We start from the raw sequence: 13,202 nt of genomic DNA, 5'->3' as shown, positions 1-13,202 counted from the left end.
GGACTGAATTTAAGATAATTGCAAATTTACCAGCAATTACATTGCCTTTTTGTCCATCTTCTTTTTTTTAATTCTCAATAAATTATTTGCCCTCCTCTTCTGCCTGTTGTTAGGGTTACACCAAAATAAATGACAAAGCACAAAGCCCCCAAATGTCATGACCCCACCCCCATATGTCACTGCTCTGCCTCCAATGTCATTATCCCACCTTATTCGGTTGATGCTGAGATCAAAGGGGGCTGAGATCAAAGGGGGAATTACCTTAGTGTCCACCTAATTGACAACCCATTCAATGTTCACTGTGAATGTTCTCAAATTATTATTATAGCAAAAATAGAACCTCCTTTTCTTATACAATAGGGCAAAAACAATACAATTAGTAGTCAGAGGAGCCTCTGATATTGTCACTGACATTCAGCTGAAAGTAGTAGTGGACAGGACTCCTGTGCTCCTAATACTACTGCTACTACTAAATGAAGCACATAGAGCTGGTGGCCTAGTCTGACCCTAGTCCCAGGGGCAAACTTAGAGTCTCTTATTACATTATCCCCTTTGTGCTTTATGCTTCTCAGACCTTTGTCACTAGAGGTGTATGGGAAATCATGATGAGCTCAGAACAAAGAGAGATGCAGTAAGGCCCCACAAGGCACCATAAGGAGCTGAGGTCCATCTCAGCTCCAAAACGCTCACTTGAGCCTTATGGTGTCAATTTCCACCTGTCATCTGTTCAATATGCTTCATCAGGACACTTTCCATTCAATAGAATTAGAATTTTTGACAGCTGGAAAGGGGGCCTTACTGCATCTCTCTTTGTTCTGAGCTCATCATGATTTCCCATACACCTCTAGTGACAAAGGTCTGAGAAGCATAAAGCACAAAGGGGATAATGTAATAAGAGACTCTAAGTTTGCCCCTGGGACTAGGCCACCAGGGACACCTGAAGAAAACCCTTCACCCACGCAGGCCCACTCCCCACTAGAAGCAACACCACAAGTTTTCAGGAGACGGAGGAAGTACAAGGTACGGGCTGGCAATGCCCATTGGGTGGGAGGCGCATTGGATGGGTGGGTGTTCGGTGCACTGGGTGGGAAGGCATGCAGAAGGTAGGAGAGGTGATCCCCCCAGGCTGGGGCCCCCCAGTCCAATCTTGCCTGGATCTTGCACACAGTAGCGACCAGTAAGATATTTGCTTTAAACACCAGACCAATAAAGGCTACCTGCGGGTTGTCAAGGTTGAGGGTTTTTAGACTTTTTTTTTTTTTGTAACTTATATTTTTATTGAATTTTAACAATGTTGATTGTACAATAACAGTGATAAGGAATATATGTAAGTGTGTATTCCATGATGTCCAAAGGGGGTTTTTCGACTTTACACTTTTGAATCATTCTTTGTATTTATAACTGTAAGGATTTGTATTTACCTTGTTGTGCCATGGATCTGGCAAGCAGCAAAAGCCAAAGGACTCAAACCTCCATGTTCCTAAAGAAGAGAAGGTCTCACTTAACAAGTCATGAATTCATGAATACATTTTTAAATGATTTTATTAGCAATAATTTAATGTAATATTTCAAAACCGTGAAGGTTCCTCTCTGAAGTCAACATAATAATCTCCAGTAGACACATTTCCATCCAAGAGTCAGGGATCATTCACATTTAAAGTGAGGTTCTTCCAGTTGGTTAATTGGAACAAGATAGCTGCACCCATGTACAGTGTATGGACTGTATTAAAATGCAATATATTGTGCATTATTATTGAGGTGAAGATGTTGGGGAAGGGGCCAGTGACAATCAGATAGATGGAGACTGATGACCAGAGGTGATAGGGCTCTGAAGATGCTCTTCCATCTTTTTACAGCTTGTATCTCAGTGAGGACCATGCAAACATGGTGGTGGATATGACTGAGAAATCATGTATAGAAAGAAAGGGCTGCTATTATCCTGAGCATATATCAGGGATACTGTAATTTATTCAGCTTTATAATGATTATTTTTAATCTAATCTCTCACTTTATTGGTGCATTAGGAAGGGCATCAGGCGTTACCGTAGAACCATGTCAAAATGGCGGAAATTCTGAGAATCAGAGAAAGAAGAAATGGAATTTACCTGCGTGGGACCAGATGGTGTCAATTCCAGGGAAACATACAATCCAAGGGAGTCGAATTGGGGTTCTACTGTATTTGCAAATTCTGGGAAGACACAAATATTAATGCACACTACTATGATACACAAGAGCTTTAACTATATTCTGTATCCCTATAAACAGTGTTCTGTGATGGTTTTAGTTATAACGTGTGCCCCATGATCCTTGTAAACTATATTGTATATGGTAATGGAGCTTCTTCGTGACAGCGGTCACAGAACCCTTCAGTGACTTCTAATATCCTTATCATTTACAGTAGGGGGTACATTATCCCTTATAATACATGAGTGATACTCAGAGTTCCCTGTATAACTCAGCCTGCAGCCTTGTGCCTTTATATGGGCACAGAACCCCTCAGTGACTGCTAATATCCTTATCATTTACAGTAGGGGGTACATTATCCCTTATAATACATGAGTGATACTCAGAGTTCCCTGTATAACTCAGCCTGCAGCCTTGTGCCTTTATATGGGCACAGAACCCCTCAGTGACTGCTAATATCCTTATCATTTACAGTAGGGGGTACATTATCCCTTATAATACATGAGTGATACTCAGAGTTCCCTGTATAACTCAGCCTGCAGCCTTGTGCCTTTATATGGGCACAGAACCCCTCAGTGACTGCTAATATCCTTATCATTTACAGTAGGGGGTACATTATCCCTTATAATACATGAGTGATACTCAGAGTTCCCTGTATAACTCAGCCTGCAGCCTTGTGCCTTTATATGGTCACAGAACCCCTCAGTGACTGCTAATATCCTTATCATTTACAGTAGGGGGTACATTATCCCTTATAATACATGAGTGATACTCAGAGTTCCCTGTATAACTCAGCCTGCAGCCTTGTGCCTTTATATGGGCACAGAACCCCTCAGTGACTTGTAATAATGATAATATCCTTATCATTTACAGTAGGGGGATACACTTAGTTTTGAATAGAATACCTTAGCAATGTTTCAATGTTTGGTGTTATGCCATTTCCTTTTACATACCTTTAGTAATATGCCCCATGGGGTATTTGTAGCTGAGGCTCAGCCCTGGCAGGCAGTGTCAGTCTGGGGCAGCTACAGCCGGTACTTGGGACTTCTTAGCTGAAGACCCTCTTCCAGTCCATAAGAATATTCAGCAGAAAATACAGCATGCAAGTACCAGGTCACTGGAACAATACAGTATATTGAGGAGAGGAGAGCACATAAGTGGCCCCTCCTTAAAATGCCACTTAGCTGGGTGGCAGTAAGAGATAAGAACAGGGCGCAGCCCTTTGAATAAGTAGGTGGCGGCTGTACTGCTCTCTGTTTAACAAAACACTAACACTTTGCCCAATCATTGCCCAAGGTGCCATTACATGTGCTTTGTTGATGCATGAAATTTTATTTGATCTTGGTGTCAGGAGAGAAACCAGCATGGCAGGTCCTACTAAATATTTATATAACTGGAAACAACAATGAAAAAACACCTCACACTTTCACCAGAAAACTTATCTAAAAAGTTTGTATCTAAAAATTCACAAGTTGGCAGATAAGAGTGCAAAGCCCGTATTCATTATATATAGAGGACTGTAGATAATGAGCGCAAAAGGCGGAGCTCCAAACAAATGAGTTAATTCAGGCAGTACAACTGGTGTTGGGCCCTCCTGTTGTCTCTGGGAATGATGTAACGGTGGCCACACACGTGGCGATCTTTCGTACGACCACTGGTTGCACGAAAGATCGTCAGACCCGCCACTAACCTTCAGGGCTGAATCGGCAGATAAGGAGGTAGAGACAATAGGATTTCTACCTCCTTCAGCCGATTCAGCCCTGACGGTAGATTTTGCTCAGGCGCCCGATCAAAATCGTTTGACCTGGGCGATCGGCGAGTCGGCCAATATCAGCAGCTTCCTGCGACTTGCCATACACGCACCGAATATCGTACGAAACCTCATTTCGTACGATATTCGGTGCGTGTATGGCCAGCTTTAGGGAACCTGCACTGCAAGTGAATGGGGAGAAAATAACTGTCTGACACAAAAAGGAAGCCTTTACCTGTACCCTGGAAAGGCAACTGTATTACATAGTTACATAGGTTTGAAAAAAGACCAGAGTCTTATGTATAGATTTAGTAGACTTAATTCTACTAAATACTGTCTATCACAGTAACCCCACAGCATTCACACCTCTGTGAGTATCAGATGTCACCTCTCTGAAGAGTTACAAAGTGCCATTGTGAGTGGGTTAGTGGAAGAGTACATATGCTGAGGACTTACCATACCAGTCAGTTGAACTGAAGAAGCTGCTCGGATGAGTAGTGAAACGTCTTCAATGATTACTCAGCAAGTCCAGTTGCTTTAGAGCTACTTCTACTAGATGACCTAGTCCAAAGTTCTAAAACAGACTGTTCATTGAGGCAATAACCATATCCCAGGCACATCACGCTATATAAAATGCATAAGGGGAACATTTACTTACCTAAAATATGTTTGAGCACCATGGTTTATAAAGATATTTCTAATGCTTATTCCCTATGTCTGTGTAGCATAGCTCATATTACTGATTGTGTGATATTCAGTATAGTGTGCCATTTATATTGTATATATACAGTATAGTGTGCATTTATATTGTATATATACAGTATAGTGTGACATTTATATTCTATATATACAGTATAGTGTGCCATTTATATTGTATATATACAGTATAGTGTGCCATTTATATTCTATATATACAGTATAGTGTGACATTTATATTGTATATATACAGTATAGTGTGACATTTATATTGTATATATACAGTATAGTGTGACATTTATATTGTATATATACAGTATAGTGTGACATTTATATTGTATATATACAGTATAGTGTGCCATTTATATTCTATATATACAGTATAGTGTGACATTTATATTGTATATATACAGTATAGTGTGCCATTTATATTCTATATATACAGTATAGTGTGACATTTATATTGTATATATACAGTATAGTGTGCCATTTATATTGTATATATACAGTATATTGTGCCATTTATATTGTATATATACAGTATAGTGTGACATTTATATTGTATATATACAGTATAGTGTGCCATTTATATTGTATATATACAGTATAGTGTGACATTTATATTCTATATATACAGTATAGTGTGACATTTATATTGTATATATACAGTATAGTGTGACATTTATATTGTATATATACAGTATAGTGTGACATTTATATTGTATATATACAGTATAGTGTGCCATTTATATTGTATATATACAGTATAGTGTGCCATTTATATTCTATATATACAGTATAGTGTGACATTTATATTCTATATATACAGTATAGTGTGCCATTTATATTCTATATATACAGTATAGTGTGACATTTATATTCTATATATACAGTATAGTGTGCCATTTATATTCTATATATACAGTATAGTGTGACATTTATATTGTATATATACAGTATAGTGTGACATTTATATTGTATATATACAGTATAGTGTGCCATTTATATTCTGTATATACAGTATAGTGTGACATTTATATTCTATATATACAGTATAGTGTGCCATTTATATTCTATATATACAGTATAGTGTGACATTTATATTCTATATATACAGTATAGTGTGCCATTTATATTCTATATATACAGTATAGTGTGACATTTATATTCTATATATACAGTATAGTGTGCCATTTATATTCTATATATACAGTATAGTGTGACATTTATATTGTATATATACAGTATAGTGTGACATTTATATTGTATATATACAGTATAGTGTGCCATTTATATTCTGTATATACAGTATAGTGTGACATTTATATTCTATATATACAGTGGAGGAAATAATTATTTGACCCCTCACTGATTTTGTAAGTTTGTCCAATGACAAAGAAATGAAAAGTCTCAGAACAGTATCATTTCAATGGTAGGTTTATTTTAACAGTGGCAGATAGCACATCAAAAGGAAAATCGAAAAAATAACTTTAAATAAAAGATAGCAACTGATTTGCATTTCATTGAGTGAAATAAGTTTTTGAACCCTCTAACAAAAAAAGACTTAATACTTAGTGGAAAAACCCTTGTTTGCAAGCACAGAGGTCAAACGTTTCTTGTAATTGATGACCAAGTTTGCGCACATTTTAGGAGGAATGTTGGTCCCACTCCTCTTTGCAGATCATCTCTAAATCCCTAAGGTTTCGAGGCTGTCTCTGTGCAACTCTGAGCTTGAGCTCCCTCCATAGGTTTTCTATTGGATTAAGGTCCGGAGACTGACTAGGCCACTCCATGACCTTAATGTGCTTCTTCTTGAGCCACTCCTTTGTTGCCTTTGCTGTATGTTTTGGGTCATTGTCGTGCTGGAACACCCATCCACGACCCATTTTCAGTTTCCTGGCAGAGGGAAGGAGGTTGTCGTTCAGGATTTCACGATACATGGCTCCGTCCATTTTCCCGTTAATGCGAATAAGTTGTCCTGTGCCCTTAGCAGAAAAACACCCCCAAAGCAAAATGTTTCCACCCCCATGCTTGACGGTGGGGACGGTGTTTTGGGGGTCATAGGCAGCATTTTTCTTCCTCCAAACACAGCGAGTTGAGTTAATGCCAAAGAGCTCTATTTTGGTCTCATCAGACCACAGCACCTTCTCCCAGTCACTCACAGAATCATTCAGGTGTTCATTGGCAAACTTCAGACGGGCCTGCACATGTGCCTTCTTGAGCAGGGGGACCTTGCGAGCCCTGCAGGATTTTAATCCATTGCGGTGTAATGTGTTTCCAATGGTTTTCTTGGTGACTGTTGTCCCTGATAATTTGAGGTCATTAACTAACTCCTCCCGTGTAGTTCTAGGATGCTTTTTCACCTTTCTCAGAATCATTGACACCCCACGAGGTGAGATCTTGCGTGGAGCCCCAGAGCGAGGTCGATTGATGGTCATTTTGTGCTCCTTCCATTTTCGAACAATCGCACCAACAGTTGTCACCTTCTCTCCCAGCTTCTTGCTAATGGTTTTGTAGCCCATTCCAGCCTTGTGCAGGTCTACAATTTTGTCTCTGACATCCTTGGACAGCTCTTTGGTCTTTCCCATGTTGGAGAGTTTAGAGTCTGCTTGATTGATTGATTCTATGGACAGGTGTCTTTTATACAGGTGACTAGTTAAGACAGGTGTCCTTAATGAGGTTGACTAATTGAGTAGAATTGTCTAACTCTTAATGGTTGGTAGGGGTTCAAAAACTTATTTCACTCAATGAAATGCAAATCAGTTGCTATCTTTTATTTAAAGTTATTTTTTCGATTTTCCTTTTGATGTGCTATCTGCCACTGTTAAAATAAACCTACCATTGAAATGATACTGTTCTGAGACTTTTCCTTTCTTTGTCATTGGACAAACTTACAAAATCAGTGAGGGGTCAAATAATTATTTCCTCCACTGTATACAGTATAGTGTGCCATTTATATTCTATATAAACAGTATAGTGTGCCATTTATATTGTATATATACAGTATAGTGTGCCATTTATATTGTATATATACAGTATAGTGTGCCATTTATATTCTATATATACAGTATAGTGTGCCATTTATATTGTATATATACAGTATAGTGTGCCATTTATATTGTATATATACAGTATAGTGTGCCATTTATATTCTATATATACAGTATAGTGTGCCATTTATATTGTATATATACAGTATAGTGTGCCGTTTATATTGTATATATACAGTATAGTGTGACATTTATATTCTATATATACAGTATAGTGTGACATTTATATTCTATATAAACAGTATAGTGTGACATTTATATTCTATATATACAGTATAGTGTGACATTTATATTCTATATAAACAGTATAGTGTGACATTTATATTCTATATATACAGTATAGTGTGACATTTATATTCTATATATACAGTATAGTGTGACATTTATATTCTATATATACAGTATAGTGTGCCATTTATATTGTATATATACAGTATAGTGTGCCATTTATATTCTATATATACAGTATAGTGTGCCATTTATATTGTATATATACAGTATAGTGTGCCATTTATATTGTATATATACAGTATAGTGTGCCATTTATATTCTATATATACAGTATAGTGTGACATTTATATTGTATATATACAGTATAGTGTGCCATTTATATTCTATATATACAGTATAGTGTGCCATTTATATTCTATATATACAGTATAGTGTGACATTTATATTGTATATATACAGTATAGTGTGACATTTATATTCTATATATACAGTATAGTGTGCCATTTATATTGTATATATACAGTATAGTGTGCCATTTATATTCTATATATACAGTATAGTGTGCCATTTATATTGTATATATACAGTATAGTGTGCCATTTATATTCTATATATACAGTATAGTGTGCCATTTATATTGTATATATACAGTATAGTGTGCCATTTATATTCTATATATACAGTATAATGTGCCGTTTATATTGTATATATACAGTATAGTGTGCCATTTATATTGTATATATACAGTATAGTGTGCCGTTTATATTGTATATATACAGTATAGTGTGCCATTTATATTCTATATATACAGTATAGTGTGACATTTATATTCTATATATACAGTATAGTGTGACATTTATATTCTATATATACAGTATAGTGTGACATTTATATTCTATATAAACAGTATAGTGTGACATTTATATTCTATATATACAGTATAGTGTGACATTTATATTCTATATAAACAGTATAGTGTGACATTTATATTCTATATATACAGTATAGTGTGACATTTATATTCTATATATACAGTATAGTGTGACATTTATATTCTATATATACAGTATAGTGTGCCATTTATATTGTATATATACAGTATAGTGTGCCATTTATATTCTATATATACAGTATAGTGTGCCATTTATATTGTATATATACAGTATAGTGTGCCATTTATATTGTATATATACAGTATAGTGTGCCATTTATATTGTATATATACAGTATAGTGTGACATTTATATTGTATATATACAGTATAGTGTGCCATTTATATTCTATATATACAGTATAGTGTGCCATTTATATTCTATATATACAGTATAGTGTGACATTTATATTGTATATATACAGTATAGTGTGACATTTATATTCTATATATATAGTATAGTGTGACATTTATATTCTATATATATAGTATAGTGTGACATTTATATTCTATATATACAGTATAGTGTGCCATTTCTATTGTATATATACAGTATAGTGTGCCATTTATATTCTATATATACAGTATAGTGTGCCATATATGTTGTATATATACAGTATAGTGTGCCATTTATATTGTATATATACAGTATAGTGTGCCATTTCTATTGTATATATACAGTATAGTGTGACATTTATATTCTATATATACAGTATAGTGTGCCATTTATATTGTATATATACAGTATAGTGTGACATTTCTATTGTATATATACAGTATAGTGTGACATTTCTATTCTATATATACAGTATAGTGTGCCATTTATATTGTATATATACAGTATAGTGTGCCATTTATATTGTATATATACAGTATAGTGTGCCATTTATATTCTATATATACAGTATAGTGTGACATTTCTATTGTATATATACAGTATAGTGTGCCATTTATATTGTATATATACAGTATAGTGTGACATTTCTATTGTATATATACAGTATAGTGTGACATTTATATTCTATATATACAGTATAGTGTGCCATTTCTATTGTATATATACAGTATAGTGTGACATTTATATTCTATATATACAGTATAGTGTGCCATTTATATTGTATATATACAGTATAGTGTGACATTTATATTGTATATATGAGTAAAGGGCCTAGAGCTCCAACTATTCAGAGAGAGTCCATCCTGTTCAGGGCCGCTGCTGACCAAATGGGTGCCCTAAGCAGAAATTTACTTTTGTGCCCCCTCCCCCAAATATTACGGAAGTGCCCCCAATAGCCCCCATAGACAATGCCCCCATAGTAAGTGCCCCCAATTGCCCCCATAGATTGATTGAACTATCCGGGACAGCGGGATGCGCTATAAAAACCGGCGGGACAGTGTTGGGGGGTATGTTATAATATATAAAAATGTTTTATTTTTTGGAGCAGCTGATGGTGCCCCCCTGGGAGTTGGTGCCCTATGCAGACTGAGTACTCTGCTTATAGGGAGCGGCGGCCCTGATCCTGTTGCCTGCCAAACTGCTACAGATCCAGGAGGGGCCCAGTGCCACTTCAGAGAGTGTCTGCGCTGCAGATCTGTGTGTGAATTCCATAGTGTTTGCCTGTGAGCGCCCCCCGGTGAGTGAGCCACCAAAGGGAGGATACTGGCAAGGCTACAAGTGTGGGGCCCCTGTATGAGGATAGGTTTTGTTTATGTACCTGCTATAAGGGAGTGGCTACTAAGTCCAATGAGAGGTACTTTGGGGCGGGTAGTGCTACCTGGGGTATATGAGCTCTTGGGAAGGGATATTTTACATTGAACTGAACCGTGCATTATTTAATCCCATCCAGAGCTGATTGAGATATTAAATAGACTGTGCTAGGCAGACAGTCAGTGTGTTATCTGCTAGAGAGACAGATAGTTCCCCACATCTCTCCAGTGCAGATTTTTTAATTATACAGTATTATAAACCTGCTGCATTTTTCTACTTTTACATAAAGTTTATCTTTGTTGCCAAAAACTATTTTCCTAGTGGAATTCCCCTGAGTACTCCTAAGTGCCCACTAGGTGGAGACACTGCGCTATAAATCTCAGTTCCCAGTTTCCTTCATAGAGGTTTAGGCCAGCGTTTTTCAACCACTGTTCCGCGGCACACTAGTGTGCCGCGAGATGTTGCCTGGTGTGCCGTAGGCAGGGCACCAATGTACTAGGGGGGCACTGCTCTTGGCACCAATGTACTAGGGGGGCACTGCTGCTGGGCACCAATGTACTAGGGGGGCACTGCTCTTGGCACCAATGTACTAGGGGGGCACTGCTGCTGGGCACCAATGTACTAGGGGGGCACTGCTGCTGGGCACAGAGTTAAATTTTTTAACATTTTCTAATGGTGGTGTGCCTCGTGATTTTTTTCATGAAACAAGTGTGCCTTTGCCCAAAAAAGGTTGAAAAACACTGGTTTAGGCTACTGGAACACAGAAAGTGCACCATTTAATTGAGTGTAATCCGATTCTACAGGAGTGTGGGAGAAAAAAATCGTAATTGTTACGTTCATGGCCACCTTGAGCCAAAGTCATAACAGGCAGCATAAGATTAACCACTAGAAAGGCCAACGCAGGGAAGGAAGCAAAAGATCAGTTTAGTGAACACAGGCAGCAGGGATCAGTAGACAATGCAAGGTTATAACAGGCAGCTAGAGCTCTAATCAGTAGCCAGCCCAAGCTACGGCAGGCAGAACAAGACTAAATCAGTAGATACGGCAAACTCAGGATTGGACCAACCTCTTATCTCGTCAAGTGACTTTCTACAGGGTCATGTATTTTTTAATGTTCTTAGTAGGAGAGTGTGATGGAGAAATGTCTCCCCCTACTGGGCAGGAAAAAATATACCCCAGCAGCACTGAAGCATTTCTTTGAAAAATAGAAAATACAGGGCCTGATTCACTAAAGTGCGATAAAAATTATCGCACGCTTTTTTGCGGTAAAAAAGACGCGATAATTTGCGCGCGATTCACCATAGTATTATTGCGTGTGATAAATTGCCATTTTCGCATGGGTTATTTCTCGCGCTAGTTTTACCGCATGCGTTAATTTCTGCGCTGAAAAGAATACGATCGCATGATTCACTATAACTTTTGCGCGCTAAATATCGCATTCGGCTATGCGAAAATTAACACCTACTACAGGCAGGCGAAAAATTATAGAAAAGTACAGTAAATGAGTTTTTTGCAATAAAATATGGACTTACAGTGTTATTTATTCAAAGATGTGTCTTTTTACTCAATTTTACTCAAAATTAACACCTACTACAGGCAGGCGGTAATTATAGAAAAGTACAGTTAATGAGCTTTTGGCAATAAAATATGGACTTTGCAGTGTTATTTATTCATGTATGTGTTTCCCCTAGAGTGACGCAGCCGCCAGTTTGCAGCGAAATGGTCATTTTTAATACAGTAATTTTCCGCAAGTATTGGCGTGTATGGCTAACATGGCGTGCGTTCATTTGTGCGACTATTTATATTTGGCTACAAGTGTACAAGTGTAATCACAGTGTATATGGTAAGAATTTAATGTTTTTATTAGCAAGTGGTTCTTCTAAAAAATTCTACTATATGCTTAATATTGTCTAATAGCATTTCACTGGAAAGATAATTAAACATGTTGCTACACTGTGCACAATAAAACTAACACTGAAATACAAGTATGAGGTCTTTAAAAACATGTCATTTAATAACATTCATTGATCTACAAGTCACAAAATGGATTTTGGGCATATTTATTAAGCGTGTGTTTAATAAAGGTATATACCAAGAGCCACGTATTTCAGTTGGCATAGATTAGTCTCCATTAGCAATGACTGCGCTCTGATTCATTACATTAGATTAACATTTATTTATAAAGCGCCAACATATTCCGCAGCGCTGTACAATAAGTGGGTTACATACATTGGACATACAGAGTAACATATAAAGCAATCAGTAACCGATACAAGAGGTGAAGAGGGCCCTGCCCAAAAGAGCTTACAATCTACAAGGAGAAAGGGTTGAGACACAAGGTGTGGGAATGGGCATGACCAGAGGTGTGAGAGGTGGGGCACAGGGTGTTGCTAAACTAGATTAGGGTAAGCCTCTCTGAATAAATGTGTTTTTAGAGATCTCTTGAAGGCAGAGAGATTGGGAGAAAGTCTGACAGTTTGTGGGAGCGAATTCCAGAGAAGGGGGGCAGCCCTTGCAAAGTCTTGAATGCGAATGTGTGAGGAGGGAATGAGAGAGGAGTTGAGGAGCAGGTCAGTAGAGGAGCGTAACAAGCGGGTTGGATGGTACCTAGAGATGAGTTCAGAGATGTAGGGTGGGGCAGAGTTATGGACGG

At 37.3% G+C, this 13,202-nt stretch overlaps 2 protein-coding genes across 3 annotated transcripts in view; both read right to left on the bottom strand.

Moving 5' to 3' along the window:
• The window catches only part of MGC108147 (protein), a 60,550-nt gene that overhangs the window by 22,575 nt on the left and 24,773 nt on the right, over positions 1–13,202 (bottom strand). The gene's annotated exons all lie outside the window — the stretch shown is intronic.
• LOC100487769 (C-reactive protein) overlaps positions 1–13,202 on the bottom strand; it is a 35,477-nt gene that overhangs the window by 15,180 nt on the left and 7,095 nt on the right. The window contains exons 1-3 of one of the 2 annotated variants that reach the window (XM_004917331.4): positions 3,138–3,308; positions 2,106–2,188; positions 1,422–1,480 (exon numbers count right to left, since the gene is read on the bottom strand). In XM_004917331.4, coding sequence (XP_004917388.2) covers positions 1,422–1,434 — 13 coding nt within the window. In that variant the 5' untranslated portion in view covers positions 1,435–1,480; positions 2,106–2,188; positions 3,138–3,308. Of the gene's footprint in view, positions 1–1,421; positions 1,481–2,105; positions 2,189–3,137; positions 3,309–13,202 lie in introns of those variants that run through there. The other variant, XM_031891192.1, reaches the window with a different exon arrangement.

The sequence above is a fragment of the Xenopus tropicalis genome, chromosome 8 (assembly GCF_000004195.4).
Source record: "Xenopus tropicalis strain Nigerian chromosome 8, UCB_Xtro_10.0, whole genome shotgun sequence".
Classification (NCBI taxonomy): domain Eukaryota; kingdom Metazoa; phylum Chordata; class Amphibia; order Anura; family Pipidae; genus Xenopus; species Xenopus tropicalis.
The sequence above is the reverse complement of the archived record's forward strand: the minus strand, read 5'-3'. Positions and strand labels throughout refer to the sequence as shown.